The 21,215-nt window shown below is 40.7% G+C and overlaps 2 protein-coding genes across 2 annotated transcripts; one reads left to right on the plus strand and one right to left on the minus strand.

Moving 5' to 3' along the window:
• Positions 1-4,430: 4,430 nt before the first annotated feature.
• LOC136569004 (myristoylated alanine-rich C-kinase substrate-like) lies at positions 4,431-5,456 on the minus strand. The gene has a single exon (XM_066569270.1). The coding sequence runs from the start codon at positions 5,454-5,456 to the stop codon at positions 4,431-4,433; it is 1,026 nt and encodes a 341-aa protein (XP_066425367.1).
• A 94-nt stretch (positions 5,457-5,550) lies between these two features.
• Positions 5,551-20,044, plus strand: NFIL3 (nuclear factor, interleukin 3 regulated). The gene is made up of 2 exons (XM_066569462.1): positions 5,551-5,664; positions 16,053-20,044. The coding sequence occupies exon 2, from the start codon at positions 16,246-16,248 to the stop codon at positions 17,617-17,619; it is 1,374 nt and encodes a 457-aa protein (XP_066425559.1). The 5' UTR covers positions 5,551-5,664; positions 16,053-16,245; the 3' UTR covers positions 17,620-20,044.
• Positions 20,045-21,215: the final 1,171 nt, after the last annotated feature.

Below are 21,215 nucleotides of genomic sequence, written 5' to 3' on the forward strand. Positions count from 1 at the left end.
GCATTTTACTATTCTTAGTTGTTATGGTGGCTGTAAAAACCCATGGTGAGATGTTTGCTCTCAGTGTCCTATCTCAAAACACAACGTCATAGAAAAATATCTGTCCCCAGTGTCTTTCTGCCTGCAGTGGTCAAGCACACTGATTTCCAAACATCTTGGTAAACCAAGCGAGGTATATTTCTTAAAGATTTAGTGCTGTAATTGAAGTCAGGATTAATCACACATGTAAATCATCAAAGTCAGTGGGATGACTAATGTGAACAAAGATTAAATGGCAAGACCAAGTTGCAACTGTGTTTAAGAAATGACTGCCAAAAACCCCCATCCCACTGGTTTCTTTACACATTTCTCACCTTGGAGTATGACAAATGAAGCAGAAAAAATAGATGACTAGAAAAGTAGCAGTGAATAGTGTTAGGTCATATTGAAAAGATTCTGACTAAGAATTTTGACTTTCCCTTGTCTTGGCTCTGCTGGAGACCAGGCAGTGAATTTTGTGACTTTTATTATCATTTTTTGAGTAATTGCATTTAGATGACTAACTGAATGAGGTTTGTGTTAATTCTGTCATTTGGGAAACTTTTACGCAAGACACTTTTATTTTGTTTTGGAGGTAAGATTGCTCATATCCACATGGACAGAAAACTGTTTAAAGGGAAAGTGTGAAAAGGTGTTGGAGGGAGTAGTTTGCCTGCTTCTGTCATAAAATTTCATCTGCTGGGGCTTTAGACAAGATCCTACCAGCAGTTGCTTCAGTTGCTGCAGACCAGGAGAGCCTCTGGACATGAAGAATCTTTGGTCCCTTCTAGTAGAACTGATCTTAATTCTCAAGAAATCCTCATTTCACAGCAAAATCCTCCAAATTATTGGGTTGTCTCATTTAATCAGAGTGATTAAAAAGTCAACCGCTCTGAGTAAGTACACATGTGAAACCCCACTGGTCCTTGGCAATTTCTGAGCAAGATGCCACAAAGTAGAACCTAGTGTGGAGAGCTTGTTTCACCATCCTGAAGCAGTTCCCAATGGCAACGACCTGTCACTTTTCTCCTTCCTGTGCTGTTGGCCATAAGAAATTGCTGATCTTTCCTATCTCTGTGTCATCTCCACCTTCCTTTCAAATTAATGTGGGTGTAAGGTGTGCCTTGCCATCTCAGTCACTCAGAGCACCTACTGGCTTTCCTTCTCCTGTGTTTTTATGTGCTGCGCTCCAGATTTCCTACTGATCATATCTGCTACTCAGTCATGGGAAGAGGGAAGCTAGGACTTATCTTTCTTTTTTTTGATTATTTTTCTCTTCAGTGATATTCTTAGCATTTCCCACTTTCTAGATGCATAGTATACACTTCATAAAATGGCATATTTTCACATTCTTGAGGGCTTTCCAGTGATTTTTTTTCCAGTCCAATATTGAAAATGAATGGTGCTACATGTTTCTACTTTCCACAACACTGGCAGCATTATCTTGAGAGCCTCAGTAAGGAGAGTGTTACACACATTAGTAGTATACGTGTTCATTAATGAAAAGAACATTTGAAAATACTTCTCTTTGTGTTTAAAGTAGTTAGGTAAAATCAGATACTTCCATCAGTCCTGGAGATATTGCTGTTCCTGATATTGTCTCTCAATCTAAGTGGGCAACATGCTCTATGAGCAGAACTGGCATTAGTGACATAAGAAACAGGATATTTTTGTTTGCTCTTAGACTCATCTAAAATACTTGAACCCCATAACCTTAGTTTGTCATATGAATAGCCATGAAGCCTTAAGTAGGCTGTTGCAGAGCAAAAGTATCATGTAAATTTTCTTTATTAGTCCATGCTCTTATTGTGAAATTTTTGGTGTTTCTTCACACTTAACAGTTCCAGTAAACATTGCCTCACTTATGTCTGCCTAAGTTACAATGTGAACGTCTATTTCTCTCGGGTTTGCTTTTAGCAAGAGTACATTACAGCACAAATATTTTTCCAGAACAGTTTCCACAAATGTTCCCAGATGCATGGAAATATTTTGATTAATACTTTCAACTGTAGTCAAATGACTTGCCTTTTTCTTTAGTGCATTTTATTTCTGTCTTTGATCTTTAGAAAATCACAATCTCATCTATTTTATGGAATTTTCACTACTGCTCTTCTTGAGCAGAAAGCCCTGGAGGAGTCAGTTAGTTTCAAACATTTTTGAGCACTGATCACATTAAATATATAAAAAGATTGGTGAATATAGTTTTCTGTAATTGCATTGCTATGTAATAAACCTCCTACAGATATAAAGAAACCAATACAAGAGAACCAAGGGTGACAGCAGAAGTCACCATCTCTTCAGTTAATTTCAGAGAGTGTGTGTGTGTCTACACATATAAATAAATCATGAAAATGTGTTTAGTAGAGCATAATCTTAAGAAACATTTTATTCTTATATTGCTCCATATTTATTTCAATTACTACATTGTACTGTATGTGGACTATAATAAAAGTGAGGAATGAAAGCCTTTTTTCTTTGGACACATTGGAACTTTTATTTTCATCTGATTCTAAATTTCAAGTTGGGTCATATTCAAAGCTGATATTATGGAAAGCCCAAGAGGTATGGACACAACTGAATGCCGAGGTGTTAACCAATGTTTCAGATGACAGGCATTACTTCTGTTACATTTTTGTTAGTTGCTTCTCAAATGCCTTTCTAGACTTGCATGTAGTACTATGACTCAGTGTAGCCTTAGAAATTCTCATTAAGCCAAAATCAGAGGTAGTGTTAAGAGAGTTTAAGTCATGTAGCAATAAATACCTATGAATTCTAAAGGAGTTGAAGTTAATATTGTGTGGTCCAAAAGCAAGTATAAATCATACCATTCTAGAGTCAGCTGAGAATTTAGCTGAAGATCTTCATGACCTACTTCATCTCTCCAATAGGAAAATCAGCAGAGGTGGATAATCACAGAATGATTCTCTTTTTTAGTTTTCCCAAAAGCCTTAGACTCCTTTTGTGCAGAATACACAAAGCTATGTCTTTCATCCATGCTATTTTTTCTGTATCTCAGGAGAGGTGGAAAAGTGGTGAATATGTTCCTTTAACCACATAAGCATTCAGCCCTGCATCCCACCTTATCCCTGAATCTGTCAAGTGCCCACTGTAAGATCTGAAGAGTAAGACCAGATTTTGCTGTAAAAGGTTTAGACTTTCCTGACCTTCACCAAATAGAGGTAATGTAAAAGATAGAATATATCTTTGCTACTAATCTGGGAGAAAGATCAGGTCTGTTTTTATGGCTGATTATAATTAGAGACAAACACATAAGCAAATAGGTGACCAAACTCCATCTGGAATATTATTTCCAAGACTGTCCACCCACATAGGAAGGATATTATTTGCCTTGGAGACTTCTTTCTAGAATTCTAGAATTTCAAGAACCTGAGTCATGAAGGCAAATTTGAACTACTGCTTTTATTTTTTTTCCTTCTAGATATGAGAGTTAATGTTGTTAAAAGTGTATGCCCAGGATTCATAAGAAACCACTTATCACAGTGAAAACAATATCTACCATTTAATTAAAAAAGCTGCTGAAGTTTCAGGATTTACTTTGGCTTTTGACAATCCTGAAAACTAAGTGCACTGGATTGGTACAATATGTGAGGGACATAATGTGTGCTGCACAAGACTCCTCACACAGGTTCTTCAGTGTGCCTAAGACCTTAAGTAAGCCATCAATATTTATGAGCAAGCAGGTCTTCAAGCTTATTGCTGGATCTCATGTCTGACATTTCCAGTAGCATGCCAACTGTCTCTGCATGTCTGTTATCCACTGGCAAGTGGAAGCACGGGAAAAAAACCCCTGATTGTGCAGCCTCCAGGTGGAGGCAGTGGTTGATTTTGGACTCGAGCTGCTTTTGAGTCCCCATTTCTGTTACAGTGGGCTCCATAGTCTGTTACCTTTAACAAGGCTGCATATGCTAGATATTAGAAGTAGGAAAGGAAGAGGGGTAAACCGATGTGAGCAAAGGGTATTTAGACCTTTCATATTAAATAACCCATGAAATAATCCAGAAATGGATTCAAGGTACTTAGATTTTATTGTGGAGGGATATTATGGGTTAAAACACTGAGGGCTGAGATAAACAAAAAAATAGACTAAATTTGCTTTCTGTTAGGTTTGCTTTACTCCAGAGAGCTATCTCTGTTGACATATAAATACAGGATGAGAGAGTAATGTACCAGGATAATGCTGGTGAGGACCATACTATTTCGGTAAGTGTTTAACAGAATGAAATCAGGAATCATTCACGTTCTGCAACTAGGATTTAATAAAGAAATTTTTCTGTTGTCTCCATAAATTTTACTTCTGAAAGAAAAAAAAAAAAAAAGAGATGGAGATACAAACCTTCCGTGAGGACAAAAAGAGGAAGATACGTATCTCACACCTAATCAAACGTGTGCTTTCAAACCCATTCTGGGATGACAACTGGATTTCTTGCTGGCCATGTGTCACTTTCTAAAACGGAGGTTACAGGGGGCAAAGCAGCAGCAGGCTCTCCACGGCATCTCCGCTCACCGGGAGGCAAGGCTCGGGCTGCGCGGACGGGGGGCTGCTGGCGGGGATCGCCTGGGCAGGGACAGCGGGACCCAGCTTCTCTGAAGTGCGTCCCCGCTTCTGCGCAGCACTTCAGCGCTGCCGGCTCACAGGCGAGGGCGGAGATGAAGCAACGCCACCGAAATCCTTCAGCCTTGACGGCCACGAAGGCCGGCGGACAAACCTTGGCGCCCACGGAGCCCAGGGCCAGGCGGTGCCCCAGCAAGGCCACCACGGGCTCCTTCCCCCTTGCCATTTCTCTCCTCGTCGTCCTTTTACGATTATCACCCTTACTTTCCGCGAGTGACAGCAGCCGCAGCGCGACCCGCCGGCGGATCGCCCGTGCGCGTGGCGAGGCGGCGAGTACGCGCCTCGGGAGCGCGGCTCCCGCGTCCTTGTTCGATGGCGCGGAGACGGCGGGTGCGAGGGCTCGGTTCCCGCACGCCGAGCAGCCACACCCCCATAACGCCGGGCACCCCGGCACCGCGGCGGGAGCCGAGGCGGCGGCGGCGGCGGCGGCGGCGGCGGCAGCAGCAGCGGCGGCAGCGGCGGCAGCAGCAGCAGCAGCAGCAGCAGCAGCGCCGGGCGGGGAGGCGGCGCTCGGGCCCCGCCGCGCCGGAGCGGAGGCGCCGCGCCCCAGCGGGCGGAGGCTGCGCGGAGCGAGCGCCCCCCAGCGCGCTGCAGCCGCGCCGGTTACGTAAGCGCGGGCACCCCCGCACCGCCCCCCGCCCCCGCCGGCGGTTATGCAATCGCAGCACACAGACCTACTGTACCGCGCACCGCCCCGCGCACCGCCCCGACCCGCCCTCCACCGCTCCCATTGGTCCGCTCCCGGCGGCGCCCGGCGCCGATTGGCCGGTCGTGGCCGCCAGTCACGGCGCGGCGCGGCCGGCATGCGGGCTATGAGCCCCGCGCCGCGCAGCCCTGACCTACTAACACACATCCCTCCGCGCCGCCGCCGCGCGCTCCCGCCCGCCGCTCCGCCGCCGCCCGCACGGCGCGGCACCGCACCGCACCGCGCCCGCTCCGCTCCGCCGCCCGCCCGCCTAACCCGAGGACCGGCGCGGGGCGAGGAATGCTCTGCGCTCCGCGGTGCGCTGCAGGTAGGAAGGAAGGCGCTCGTACAAAGTTGAGGCGCCCGCCCGGTGCTTCGCTCTAGCTTCGGGCGGGAGTCGGCTGCTGCTTATGGGGAGCCCAGCCGGCTCCGGCCGCCGCCGCGCGGGGAAGGGTCTGTCGGCAGCCCCGTTCTGCGCGGCGGCGGGCGGCTCGGCGGAGGGGTGGTGGCGCGGGAGGCAGCCCGGGAGCTGCCGGCCGACGGCTCTCGCTGTCGGGGCGTGCTCGTTCCTGGCGTGCCGCGCTGCCACCGCCATGTCCTCGTAGCGAGCCCCGGGCAGCGCCGCCGGAGCGGTTCTCCCGCGTTGCATAATGTGCCGGTGGGGAGCGGAGCTGCCGCGGCGGACGCCGTGCTGGGCGGAGGGCTGGGTCCCGGGCAGCGCCCGCCGTGCCTCGGCCACGAAACCACCGGGAGCTGCTGCCGGAGCCCGCCGGCCAGAGCCAGTACTCTCTCGGGTGGTGTAGGGGCATGTTGCCCGCGGGCAGTCGGCATCAATGGTAGCGGCCCGGGACTGGGGCTGTGCTTGTCTCAGCCAGCCCTTTCCGTCACTTTTGTCGCTGTTTTTTAGGCGCTGCGGGACCGATCGCATAATAGTTCCTGGAAATGTTGCATTATGTAACCACAAAATATGCTGGCAGTGGGGCTGGGAAGAGGGAGCTAATTATGCGATTTTATAATCTCCCTACAAAGAAACTAGGACAATTCGCCCCGAAATAAAAGCCCCCCCAAACTCATAACTGTAACAGGTTTTGTTAAAGTGTGTTTATTAAGGGAAGTAGACAACTGGGTAAGTGGGGAGGCGAGGCGCGCTCGCCGGCTGCGTGCCGGGTGCCTTAAAACGAGATTTGTGTTGGGTCTATATTTAGCCCCTTCGCGTTTTAGCAATTGTGGCTTCATGTGCTATTTCTGGTCTTTTCTCCAGAGCCGTGCGTGTGTAAGACGTTCGAGGCATTTGCTCGGATTTTTAACTCTACGCCTTCGGAGGCGTTTTAGATCAGGCTGTATTTATATTTTTAGGGAAGGCGTTTCGCCTAGACGCCGTGGCATCTCTCCGGTACGGAATTTCAGTGGGAAAAAAAAAGAAAAATAATTTTTAAAAAACCAACCGAACAAAACAACAGACCAAAACAAACCAAACGGGAACAGCTTAATTTAAGGAAGAAAGGCGCTTACGGGAGATCTCAGCCGCGCTGGAGGGGAGAGGCAGAGCCGTCCCGGCCGTGCCTTGACGGCCGCGGCGGGCTGGGGGCCAGGTGCCACCGGCCCCCGCGGGGCAGCAGCGGAGCCGGGCTCCGGGGGCGGCCGCCGGTAGTAGGTCAGTGTGACAGACCCGATGGGCGGTGGAGCGGAGCGGGTGCGCGGAGCCCGACGAGTCCCTCCGCCTTCTCCTCCCTGAGGCTGGCGGGGGTCGCCGCTGCCTCCCTTCCCCGGCGGCCGACGGGGCGCGGCGGCGGCGGGCGAGCGAGGGCTGGGGGCGCTGGCGCTCCCCCTCAGCCCTTTGTTCTGGGCTGGGGCGGCGGCGGCGGCGGGGGGGCGGCGGGCTGGCAGCACGGGGCCGAGCGGGCCGGGGCCATGCGCCGCCGGTCACGTAGGGGGCCGCGGGGCCGAGCCGGGCAGCCTTTGTGGAGGGCGCGGTGCGCGGCCGGCGGCGGGCGCCGTGTCTCCGCAGCTCGGCCCGCACCGCGCCCCGCGGAGCGTCCCCACCCCGCTGCCCATCACCCCCCCAGTCCCACCGTCGCCTGCAGGCAGGGATCGCCAGACAAAGGCCCTCGCAGGTAGGCACGAGCTGAGCGTTTTCTGTCGTTTCTTACGTAATGAACGACAACAACATCATAAAGGGGAAAAAAAAAATCGTCATTGCCCAATTCTGTAATTTTTTTCCCAAGTCAGTTTGGCGTCGCAGTGGCTGTATGTTTTGTACTCTGGGACCAGCTTGTGCTGTGTCCTCGATAGGAGCATAGCTTGAAAGTTGCTGGCGAAAACTTGCCTTTCAAGATGAGGCGATATTTTTTTTTATTTTTATTTTTTTCATTTTTAATTACTAAAACGGTTCTCCAATACGTGAAACTAACATCACTGTGCTTCTGACCAAAACTTCCAGACTGAGTACCCCAGCCACAGACTTTCTGTCCATTGAACCTGCTATATGAAGTAGCAGCAAAGTATTTAAAAATGTAATATCCTCGGTAACTGCATAAACTTTTCTGCTTGCTACTTGATTGTCGGGGCCAAGTACAGCCTTGACAGTGAGGCTCTTTTGGAGTTACTGTTGTGTTAAAAACAACCCCCTTTTTTTTTGTTGTCCTTGTAACTTGAATGATTGCACTTAGTTTCGTTATGTTTGCTCCAGTGTGTATGTAACCTACTTTGAGTTATCTTTGCCCTCTTCAGTAATTAATTAAATCCCGAGCCTTGCTTGAAATATTGCTATGTGCATTGATTTTATGGTCCTTATTCAATCAACATGTTGACTTTGATGGGAAACTCGAATGAATAAGGATTTGGTGTTTTGGCCCAAAAACCTGATTTAAACCGACAAGTTCAAGGACTACTGAATAAGGATTGTTAATAACATTGGCACTAACAGTTGCTGTTATAAAAGTTCTCACTTTGTAGATGTCTTTGACTGTTAAAATGCTAATAAGTTTTAGAATATTCTGCTTCCACCTTAATTTACTTTATATTTTTAAATAGTGCTCCAGAGGACCCTTAACTAGCTTTCAAAATATCCAGCTTCCTGAATTTGCATCCAGAGTCTCAAGTCTCTGCTGTTTTGGTGGGGGTTGTTTTGCATTTTGTTTTGAGGTTTGGGGTGGGAATTTTTTTTCTTGTTTGTTTTTGAGAAACTGATGTGAAGGTGTCAAGAAGCTAAGAATCTTCCCATGGGCAATATGAACTTACATGACCTCCAAACAGCTTATCTCCTTCCTTAAGAAGGAATAGTATTTGCCTTGCTTTGGATGAAATTTATAGAACATACAGACATTCTATCTATTGCAATAGAGTCAAAAGAGAGCCTGAGAAAGATCTCAGCACCATGCTGTTTTTTTCCAATCCTTTATCTTGGAATAAAACTCTTAAATAAAATAAACCTTTAACTCATTTTAAATTGACTTATTTTAACAAATAGTTATGCAAACTAGGCTTATGCAATAGTTTTTTTCCAGACGGCAATCTCACTGCTGTTATAACATCACTGTGATGCAATAATATGAACAATAAAATCCTCTGTTTGAGTCTTATTACACACTGTTAAGCAATGTATCTGACTCATCAGCTTAATTGACTCTTCTAGGTGACCTTGCCATGATCATTACAGCCAGTTATGAGATATAAATATGCTTAGGCTATGTAATAGAAAAAAAATGCAAAGAGATGGCCAATTCCTGCAGTCCAATCTAAAAGAAAATGACAATTGATTTCTGTCTTAGTATTTTACAGTATTAAAGCCTTACCTTACAGTATTTGAAAACATTTTTTTTGGTAGCTATAAGACAATGTAACTGTCTAATACTCATGATAAGTATGACTGTCAAAAACAAGATTGTGTAAACAAGGGAATGCTTAGTCTTGACTAAAAATGTGGTAGAAGCAGTATTATTAAAAAATTATATTATAAGGTAGATCTGAAATAAATCTAAAGCGATCTTAGATACCTTGTGGTTTTTCCTAATTCACTTGTTGAATTGGTCCTTGTCCAAAATAGCATACTATGAGATTGAATTTTGTGACATATATTAAATATATATTCTATTAGGAAAAATGCCTTATTTAGACATGGCTTTTTTCCCTTTCTTGAGTTGCTCCACCTTGGTGTAATTTTCAGTGTGTCCTGCAGTATTTGAATAATTAACCAATTTTTGCTATAGAGGTGTCTGCACAATAGCTGACAATATAGATGCCAGTGCTGCAAGACTTCTCTTTGCAAGTGGAATGCAATCCAACAAAGAAAATAATGCTCAGCATGGGCAGTGGTCTGGACCATCTCACAGAATTGGAGCTCTAAAGATTGCTATTTCTCTGTTCTGTCTGCTGTGAGTGGTAGATAACAGCAATTTCCAGCCAGTGTTTATTTTATATATTTGCTTCAGTTATATAACAAGATGCATGTTTAGAGCATCAGCTGGGATTAATTGACATAATTCTGCTGCCTTTAAATAGAGCCATATAAATTTAGGTCAGCTGAAGGTCTGGTCCATGGTCGGCATTTTAAGAACACAGTTCAATAATAGAAAGCTATTTGTTGTCAGAATAATTAATATTTGATTTTGTGGGCTTTATTTTTTAATGGTTTGTAACTAAGGGAAACCTGAGATAGTATTTCCAGAAGACGGTTGCTATTAAGTTATAGATTTTCACAGTCTAGTTCTTCCTGCTGTCAAGTAGCTATTGAAATGAGAAACATACTGTCATAGTACTGTAACTTCAGTAACAGTTGTTTCTACTGAGGCTTTATTAAAATACTGGAAAGTGATATAGTATTATTAAATTGCATATTTACATGTGTGTACTATATATTATATATATATGGAATTAAATATTTACGCAAGATATATTTATTTTCTCCTCAGTTTTAAATTTTTACCTGGTGCCATCAGTAATATTCTTAGATCTTGTTTTTCACCATTTGAACCAGAGCAATAAATAGCTTGTTTTGGGAAATGTGAACAGATCTGGGAGAATCATACTGTCTTCACAAGGAAATAAAAGAAAATGTGCGGCAGATTGGCATTTATTAAGCTTCACTGACCTTTTCTGAATAACAGCTACCCTTAATGTATGTTTTGTGCTCTCCAAGTAGAAATTTTATTTCTGTATTTTACCTTCAGTAAGCAGGCCATACTTTAATGAGTTAATTTGTGGTTCTTAAGATAAATTGTAACTTAAGTAATTTTTCTAACAAAGAAAGCCTTTTGTAAAAATTACATATGACATCAGCTTTCTGTGTACAACGTGGAGTTGGGTAATATGAATTTGCAATAGTATTACAAGTTCCATGATAATCTTACTTACTTTTTCCTTAAGTTTGATTTAACAGTGTCATAATAAATGATTTCTGATGTGTCCGATGGAATATATTTTGTGGATATATTCAATTTTTTTTCCTTCAATGACGCGATCAACATTTTAGCAAAAGTGGGTCATCTTGTACAAAGTTATCATCATCAGTGTTCCACTGACCTAATTACACACTGGTCCTGAAACAGTAAGCACTTAGGATGTCCATAAAGGAAAAGGAAACTGCATACAGGAGCAATACTTCTGCATTTCTTCATGCTGTTGCCACATATTCATGGTCCTTATGCATATTGCTACATAACAGCAGAAATTGGTGGCGATATTCCTATTGTAAATGCTCTTCCCCTTTGTGACTGTGGATAACCTGTCCATCATAGCATAAAATGCAGTCACCTAGGTTTTCTCAAAAAACGTCATTTGTTCATCATTGTCTAGACCCTCTGGCCCACAAATCTGTCCCAGGGATATGACTATTTCAGTGTATCCAGCATTAAAGCTTTTCTTCAACAGGACCATGAACTCACAAACTGTTACAGGTAATGGGCAAGAAGAAGTATGTTGACGGAGTTCAGTGGAGATTGGAAATACCCTGGATTTCTGAATTATGATAGTGATAATGATAGGTGCAGAGTTTCATGGCATAATTTTTGTCCATGGAAAGCAGTAGAGGTAGAGTATCTCCAGAATTTTTCAGCAGTGTTTAAGGAGGCTGTGCATGCACCACCTGAGCTTAAATTCAGCTTCCTGTCCCATGTGTGTGATGAGAATGATATTTTTTCTATACCTCATAAAAGTATTGAGATAGATAGCATCTGGTTTTGGAATACTTTGAAGATAAAGTGCAAAATATATCTTTCAATTTTCCAAAATTTGGATGGCAAACTGGTAACTTTTGAATCTATGAACAATTGCTGTAGTAATTTATCTGGTATGCAGCCAGATTTTCTAAATTGATAGACTGGGGCAGAAAGGTGGCAGTAATTAATTAAAGATACCTATGCAAAACATGGAAAACATCAGCTAAAAATAAGCAGGGACATTAAGATGAGCATAATTGTTTTTCTAGAGTGTGCCATATAGTGGCGGTGATGATAGAGGCATGTTAGAGGCGTGGTTTTTTTCCTAAAACAAAAGAAGCTATACGTAAATGTTATTTTCTTCCATTTTTACGGACTGATACATATTCCTTTTGTGGACACAATGATACAAAACTGAATTGTGTTTGAGTGTCCAATGCTACAAATGGGATTTCATTTAGTGTGATAGAATCACTATCGAAATGCTAGAGCTGTACAAGTAAACAGTCATTTTATCCCAGGGTATGTTTGAAAAATTATGCTTGGAAATAGCTTGAATTATTTTGCTAAATATAAATGAAAGCATGCAGTTACTCTATGGTGAAGGTTAGGTACATGAGGAGGCCGCCATACATTCTTTAAAACAGAAATTATTTATGTAACTAAATAACACAGAAGAGAGCAAGCTTGTGGCCTTGTCCTCCAAACTTTGAAACCTTTCCATTATTACAGTGTGAATATGTAAATCCCCAGGATCAGATCTTGAATGTGCCATGTTGTCACTTCAGTATTTTTTTAAGTCCCATAATTTTTGTGATTTCTGCGTGCATAATTTTTTGCTTCAATAGCATGAGTCCTATACAACAGTCTCATTAATTCTTGGATCTGTGATTGTATTCTGCTTCTACTGAAGTCAATGGCAAAATTGCTGGGGGAGCAAAACTGGCTTTGTAATTAAGTTAATAGGGTCGAGTGTTATTATGTTGTAGAATTGGCACTCAATGCCATTAACATCAACCAACCAAATGTTGGTTTTATAACACTTTATGAGGGAGTGATAAAGCAATTGAAAAATTAATCATAAGGGAAAATATTGGAATTTGAAATGTAGTCAGAGGAATCATTACAGTTCATTAATTTATGTTTAAATACTCATGTTTTCCAATGGAATTATAAAATGCAAGTGAAGTGAAGGGAAATGGCTGGTTCCATTGAAGGCATGTTGCCGTTATCATCAGATGGAATTTAATTTGTTTACAGATTTCAGCATTGGGCCGATCCACATGAAGAAGTATTATTAAACAAGGGTTTTGACTCCTGTTTGTAAAACCACAGTTCCAGTCACCATAATAAAAGTGCTCAAGAAATACAGAAAGAGTTAAAGATCTTTTGTTGCTTGGTTTATTCACAAAAGTCATGGCATTAGGTGTAACTGCATAAATAGCAAACCTGTATGACTGTGTCAGTGGGTTACATGTCTGTCTTGACAGCTTTACTGATGGACTCTGGCAGAGAGCAAAGTTGAATATTGCATGCAAAAACATGGTCATTTTGATACATGCTTAATATTTGCTGTGGATTGCATGCTACTTACATTCTGTCTGTTTGTGCCAGGAACAATGTGTACAGGAGGGAGACTGGCCAAAACAGGAGTTAACAGTGCTACAGTGAGCAGATTGGGCCATTCCAGAGTACAGTCTGCAGATGTCCCATGGAACAAGGGACGTAAACTCTGCAGCTGGTTGGGCTAAGTTCAACTCAGTGCCAGTCTTAGGCTTGCAGGAGGATATTCGGACATGCAGTTGAGTTTTTATCTATCAATATGGTCATATTGATGAACTATGTCATTAGTCTACATTTGCTTAGGGAAAAAACAACCCACAATCCAGAAACTCTTTTGCCAATTATTATTACTATTATTAGTATTTTTCCTAGACCACAGTGTTGGACCAACACTGAAGTGGAACAGCTTTGAGCTGGAGACCATACTGATAAACACGGTCCAAATTCTTACCCTGATACAGTCTTGTTCAAGACTAAACATTGCTTTTATATCCCATGGAAATAAAAGATGGGAATATTATAAGTGAAAAAAAAAAAGTATTTAATCAGTGTAGGTATGGTTTTGTTCTTCTAAAATATCCAGTGATTCTATAAGTACTTTCTTGCTTATGCTACCATTTCAAGTAAGTGTAGATGTTTTAGGCTATATAGCACATATATATATGTGTGTGGTAATAGTAATGATGACATATGCATATTACTGTGTGTTTTCTGGGAGAACAAATATTTTGAGTGTAGCTCTCTGGTATTGTTAAATTCAGTAAGAGCTATGAACTGATAAGGACATGAAATTTCACAAAAGTTTTGAGCACTTTTTGCTTAGGTGAGAGTTGGCTTAAATATATACTAAGAGACAAGTAATGATTTCATAGGTATTGAGTACATGATACAATTTCCTGCTGTGTGCTGTGGAATGTGTGTGCTACTGGTACAGGTGAATGCAGTGATAGTAGTGGATCAGGACAATTACAGATCAGTTACTGTGTAATCCCAGTTCTACAGGATAATGAAATTAAATCCCAGTATTCTATTAGTGTAAAATGATGCTACAGAGACTGAATATTCTACAAATGTGACAAAAGGTCAAGTGGCCTTGTCTTCTCTCTTTTTTTGTTGTTTTAAAGTTTCAGCGATGATTTTTTTTAAGTGCTGAGTTACACTACGTTTAAAATTATATACATATTAATTAAATAATTGATTCCCTGAATCAGTGAAGTGGACAAAATGTCTATACACCTACTTCAGCAAATCAAACTGTACTGAAAATTTGGAGAAACAGATGTTGCTTTGCTGTAGGGTTCATTTTTATTTTTAAACCTGATCCAGCTCCTTTAGTCTTGACAGAAAGCTCCCTTTTGACTCCACTTGAAATTTTGGATCAGGGTCTAACTATGTAACTGTTTGTCTATTAGAGGTACATTTCTTTTCAAACATGACAATATGTGGTGCTGCTTTTGCAGTTAAATATTAGATGATGTCTTTGGTGTGGTAGGTGTCTAACTTTTTTTCATTAGGGCTGTATTATCAAAGACAAATAGTTACATGTCAGTAATTAACCACAGATTTTAGGAAATTCTACTTAGTTGTTCTATTAAATGTGTTAATTTTTTCATGACAGGAGAATTGGCATGGTTTGATGGAACAGAACCCAGCTTGAAACCTTAGTCTCATTCCACTTTGCCTTCTGGAAAAGACAAGAAAAACTGGCAGAATACAATTAATTAATTCTTTTATAACTTTCTTGACTGATAATGTTAAAATTAGTTTCATCAGTCATTATAAAAACATTCCCAGTAAATAGAGACATTAATCCGAAGTTGTTGATTATTTAATTTTTTTTTGTTTGTTTTCTGGTCATACAGGCAAGAATGATAGCTGACTTGATAGTCAGTTCTACAAAAGCACTTGGCATACTACATTCTTTTGACCAGGAACATGATTGACTGTAGAAAATTATATACTGAGAAGCTGTGTCTAAGATCAAGACCAAGTGATCTTAGCATTTTTGCATTAAAAGGCACTAAATAAAACAAAAACCAATATAAACTCTTTAAGTTCAAATTTAATGATTAGAATGTCTGGAGCTAAGGGTTAAGCTAATTTTTATTTGTTAATGGTAACACTTCTGGGTCTTAACTTTTACTTCAATGTGAATACTGTTTCCTGGAGGTGTACATGCCTCAATGGTATTAAACTTAACTTCGACATATTACAACTATTTGTCAAATGCAAATTTTTAATTAAATGTTATTTTTCTAATGTATTTTTCAATATGGATTTTAACATTTTCTTTGTAAGATACTAAAAAATTACATAATTTTTTAAAAATATTTTTAGTTAGGTACCTTCCCAAATTATGAGCGTGAACTTGCTAGTTAGAACTAATATGATGGATACAAACACTTATAAATATATATATATATATATATATATTTATAGGATTCAAAAGCAGCAATTAAATGCATAATAGATAAGCATTGGATGATGGATAATGGTGGTATTTTAAGACAATAGAAAGCACTCCTTCTTCTCTAAATCAGCTTATGCTATTTTTAATCCTTGAAGGACCCAAATATATAGCATTTCTAAGTCATACACCACAGCTGTTTTCAGAAGAGTTGCTTTAATGTGGAGCAGGATACTTTGCAATGCTGCTCATCATCAGCATGCTTCGTGTCCTGCAGTTTAAAGTGTTGTAAGGTTTTAGTTTGGCCAATGATGCCATGGAAGGTTCTGTGACAGCATTACTGTAGGGTCAAAACTCAAATGTTTTTTAATTGATTCTTCCTTGGATCATATAATATTTGTTTTGGAAACAAATCTGCTACCTCTAGGTGTCATGAAATTTAGAATATCAGTAGTTTCAGTGTTGAGCTGTGTTCATATCACAGCAGGTTTGATGAACTAAATTCTTGTATAAAATATTTGTCAATAGCTACTTCTGTGTGTTTTGATACAGCAATTCCTAAATAGTAATAAAATTCTCTATTTATTTCAGGCTTTTAAGAAGATTCCCATTGAATCTGCTAAGAAAATTGGTTCTAGACAGACATTTCTCTCTGAGATTATGAAAGAAAAGGAAGAATGTGTGTGGATTTAAAATTTCTTTATCAATCAAGTTGTGGAGTGAGAAGTACTGGGGAGATAGCTTGCTCTGTTGCTTATTGTAGATCTTCTACAAATTGTTTCTGATGCAGCTGAGAAAAATGCAGACCCTTAAAAAGGAGCATGGACCTGTTGACACAAGTAGCAATGTGGACAAAATCATGGTACTTAAGTCGACCTTAGCAGAAGTATCTGAAGAATTGTCTACAAATGAAGATATACTACTTACTGAAGCAAGTAGTGGAAAGAGCAAATCTTCAGCTTGCCGGAGAAAGCGAGAATTCATTCCAGATGAAAAGAAAGATGCTATGTATTGGGAGAAAAGGCGGAAAAATAATGAAGCTGCCAAAAGATCTCGTGAAAAGCGACGACTGAATGACCTTGTCTTAGAGAACAAACTAATTGCACTGGGAGAAGAGAATGCCACTTTAAAGGCAGAGCTGCTTTCATTGAAGTTAAAGTTTGGTTTAATTAGTTCTGCAGCCTATGCCCAAGAGATACAGAAACTCAGTAGCTCAACAACTGTGTATTTTCAAGATTATCAGAGTTCCAAATCAAATATTAACTCATTTGTAGATGAACATGAACCATCTATAGTTGGTAGCAGTTGTATTTCTGTCATTAAACATTCTCCTCAAAGTTCAATGTCTGATGTATCTGAAACATCAACTGTAGAGCATACCCAACCAAATCGTATACAAAACAACTGTAGAAGTCCCGAAAATAAGTTCCAGATTATAAAGCAGGAGCCCATGGAATTAGAGAGAGAACCAAGAGATGACAGAGGTTCATATAAAGCATCCATATATCCAAACTACATGGGAGCTACCTTTAATGTGTACTCACATTCTCCTCCTCTCTTGCAAGTTAATAGGTCCTCCAGTAATTCCCCGAGAACGTCAGAAACTGATGATGGTGTAGTTGGAAAGTCATCTGATGGAGAAGATGAACAGCAGGTTCCTAAGGGTCCAATTCATTCCCCAGTTGAACATAAAAATGTTCATGCAACAGTTAAAGTTCCAGAAGTGAATTCTTCAGCTTTGCCTCACAAGCTTCGAATCAAAGCCAAAGCCATGCAAGTTAAAGTGGAAGCAATGGATAATGACTATGATGCAACACAGAAGTTGTCATCACCCATTGACATGTCCTCAAAAAGACATTTTGAGCTTGAAAAACATGGTGCGCAAAACTTGGTGCATTCTTCTCACACTCCTTTCTCAGTTCAAGTGACTAATATCCAAGACTGGTCACTTAAACCAGAACTCTGGCATCAGAAGGAACTCAACGTTAAAATTCAGAGTGGTTGCAAAACTGGAGTTGTTGAAATAAAAGACAATATCTACAATGTCTCTGAGTCAGAGAATCTCTATTTGAAGCAGGGCATAGCAAACTTATCTGCAGAGGTTGCTTCACTTAAAAGACTTATAACTACACAAATCTCTGCATCAGACTCTGGTTAATTTACTACTGAAAAAAGGCTTATTGTTTCAAAGGATGTCATTTGCAGTAGAACAATATGTTTTGTATGATGCTGAATTTTCACTGGACTTGTGATGTCATTTCACTGTAATGTTCACATAATGTCTGATTGGTGTCTTTTTGTGCACAAATTATTATGAAGACTAGGTTGTGCTATGATCACTATGCCTTGAGTATAGTCAAGTAGCCTGTACAAAGGCTGTATATAGTGGACTTTAATTTCTTTTTGTTCTACTACAAAGCGTACAAGTTACCAGTTACAATAAAATATTGGTGACAAACATAGAACATCTACTCCAGTTCAGTTGATTTTATGAACTTGTAAATAAGTTGTTAATTAAAAACTGGGTTTTTTCTTACACTGTGCTCAACTTCACTTACATTTTTGGTTTTTGCAGCCTAACAACCAAATTACAATTTACAACATGTGTAATCCTTCTGGCCACCTTTTTCCTTAACATGTTTTTTAGAAGAGAAGTAAAGTGAATATTTATAAATGAAACAGTACCGATTTATAGCCTTAGCCTTCTTTAACTTATTTCTTAGTAGAAATTAACCAAAAGCCCTGCAAATTCTAACCCAGTAACTAATATCAACAACCATTTTTTTTTCTCCTTCAATCTCAAATGAGACAGTAATGAGTTTCCTGAATGTTTTAGTGTGACAAACAATTTTTCAATATTATAACTTAGTGTTTTAGGTGAAATTAGTTAAGTCAGTTTTGTGCATCTGCAAAGTTTTCAGAGCCTTGCAGTGACACAATTGGACAGCACCATCTCTGCCAAGGGGTGGCTTGCATCAGCAAGGGGTGCAGGCATGGAAAGTCAATCCCTCTTGCATACCAGCATTCTGTCCATGGCAGACCATGGGCCACCTGTACATGAAGTATAAGGCTACTGGATTTGTAAACTCTGAGCTCAGCTAGGTAAATACTTAGACAAAGGCTAGGCAATAGCAGTTGCAGAGTTAAAGATCATCTGCTATTTTCGTTCCCAGAATGGGACATAATGCAATTATGCATGAAGTAAGTCTTGCCAGCAATTTGTTCCTGGTTTCAATGGCTTAATTAACTGAACTGGAATACCTTGGCTTGCTAAAGGGCATTTTGCAAGAGCTTCTCAGATGTAAAATAGAGGCTGCGTGAAGAACTGCACAATCTAGACACTGCTAGCCCCTTACAACTTATGCAGGTGATGAGTTCTTCACTTGATGACTGGACAGGGCTGTCGTGCTCTTTGTCTTTCAGAAGAGCCATTGAACCATGAAGTCTAGAATTGTATCACATATCCTTGGTTCGGCTTACCAAAATCTTTCATTTTAAAACTAAAATTAATTCATAAACAGAGCATAAACTTGGCAGAGGTTCTTTTCATGATACTTCCCCCTTCTTTTAATGTACTAATAAATCAGACTAACAAATAAGCTTTTTCTGAAAAGGCTTTTTATTAATTGCCATACTGTATAATGAATTGAACCTTTCCATAGGCTTAAAATACTAATTAACAAAACAATATGTAGGTATTGTTTTTTTAAATTAATACTTGACTTGAGTGAGAGGAAGTTTGTCAATTTTTTGGGGATATGAAGAGGAGTCTGAGTCACTCCTGATAGCTCTGAAGCTTGGTCCAGCAGTCAAGGCAATGGCAGAACTCCCTGATGTCAGTGAGGACAGGATTTGATTCTGTGCCTTTTCAGGAACTGATGATTCAGTTGTGTTCTGGGAGGACCTTCGCACAGAAATCACTGGTACTTTCTGAGCTTTTTTGAGCCTTCTAACTGCTGTGCTGTATTTGTGGCATTCAGAGTTGATAAACTGCTATTCTTTTTTCATGCCTTAATAATACAATAGACCCCATAGCTGGGCTCTGTATGTATTTGGTAATTAACATAGATGACATTTCAATGTTACTGAAAATAAGCTCAGGATTATTGCATGAAATGTAAAAATTTGCATTGAATGATGGGGATATGAAACATGAGGCAGTTATGGCTACTGTCTCCTTGCTTGCTAAGTATCTTCTGTAAGCAACAATAAAATTCTTTAAATATTTTGCATATTATTTATCACATGTAATGTGTTCAAGGAGAGGACTTAAAAACTCTCAGTGTTGCCATCAGTGTAAGCCTAGATCTATTGGGTTTTTTTCCATTTCTTGTTAGAATTGTTTGTCATAATGGAAGAATGTTGTCCTCTTTCTAGCTCATTATATATTTTGTGTATCTGTTTTGTGCAATTAATACTTAACAGTAATGATGTAGTTAATTTGTTGAAGGATGTCATTGCAAGAAAGTTATAGCATGGAGCTTAGGAGCACAATCAGATGTTATTTATACTCCCTTTATACCTTAGTGTTATGCTTCATTTGAAGAAAGAAATAAATAATTTGTCTTTTGTTCAAAACCAAATCTAACCTACTATATGCTTTTCTATTATGTTCATCATCATAGTCCAACACAGAGGCATTAATTTTGGTTGATGACCGATCTTCCTGAGCTGAAGTTGCTGTTTTTCCATCTAATACTTGGAATATCTTTCACATACCTATTAAAGGTACAAACTGCAAGAGTGTGGGTGGTACATGCAAAGCCCCATTATTGGCTACAGCTGCTGACTCTCAGCTGCTCAGTTGCAGTAGCTGTTGTGTAGGTGGCCTCCTCGTGCAGAGCCCTCACCCTGCTTGCCCATCTTTAGCCTGCTTCCCCTCGGGATGTGAAATGGGAGAGATGGAGTGTCAGTCGCCCTGTGGGGGTGGGGAGGGAGAGAGTGCAATGGGACTGCCCTGCTCCAGCCTTCAGCTGGTACACAGTTATCTAAGTGTATGACCTGACAGCTGTGCTCTTCCAACCTGCCTTCCTTGCACTGCAGGGAGCATGATCAGCTTCCATGGAAAAAGTATCCCTGGCCGGCCATCTAGTCTCTCAATGGGACATCAGAAGGTTGGTTTTGAGCACAAAATGGACTTTATCTAAGTGTGAATAAACTGGCAAAGCATCCTCTAACTTGCAAAAATTGTTGTAAACTCAGCAATTGACAAAACAACATGAAACATGGCAAAAGGGGAATCTTTCTCATTTTACTGTCTTCAATTACAAATGTTAAGGAAGGCCACATACAGAAACTGGTAATCCTGAGACTTCTCAGGATAAATTCTCTTTAATGATAATTGTTAGTGTGAAGGGCTTCATGAAAAGTAAGAAAGTCTGAAACATGACTTGATTAGCAAGGTAAACTTTTTCCTAGTGATATTGACTGGTGGCTAATTACCAAAGCAAAGTGTGAATACAGCTCGTTCATTAAATTTGCCTTAATTGGGTATAAACACAGTAATATAGCCCCATGTTCTATCTATCAAGGCCAATATATGCCCATACATGAACTGAGTCCAAATATGATTTTCCGAGTACTCTCAAATTTCTATCTTCAGTAAAACTTGCGTATTGCTTGGGATATATTTAAACTTTAATAATATTCTGTACAGCCCAATATGCCCTTGTTCAAGACTAGGAGACAGGTAACTGACAATTGCTGATTATTCTTCTCTTGTTATTTTCTCCCTAATGTCTATTTGAGTAGTTT

Source organism: Molothrus aeneus, chromosome Z, assembly GCF_037042795.1.
Source record: "Molothrus aeneus isolate 106 chromosome Z, BPBGC_Maene_1.0, whole genome shotgun sequence".
NCBI classification, from domain to species: domain Eukaryota; kingdom Metazoa; phylum Chordata; class Aves; order Passeriformes; family Icteridae; genus Molothrus; species Molothrus aeneus.

Excerpts from the sequence above, each read along its gene's own strand:
- NFIL3 (XM_066569462.1), top strand. The coding sequence starts at position 16,246 with ATGCAGCTGAGAAAAATGCAGACCCTTAAAAAGGAGCATGGACCTGTT.
- LOC136569004 (XM_066569270.1), bottom strand. The coding sequence starts at position 5,456 with ATGCCGGCCGCGCCGCGCCGTGACTGGCGGCCACGACCGGCCAATCGG.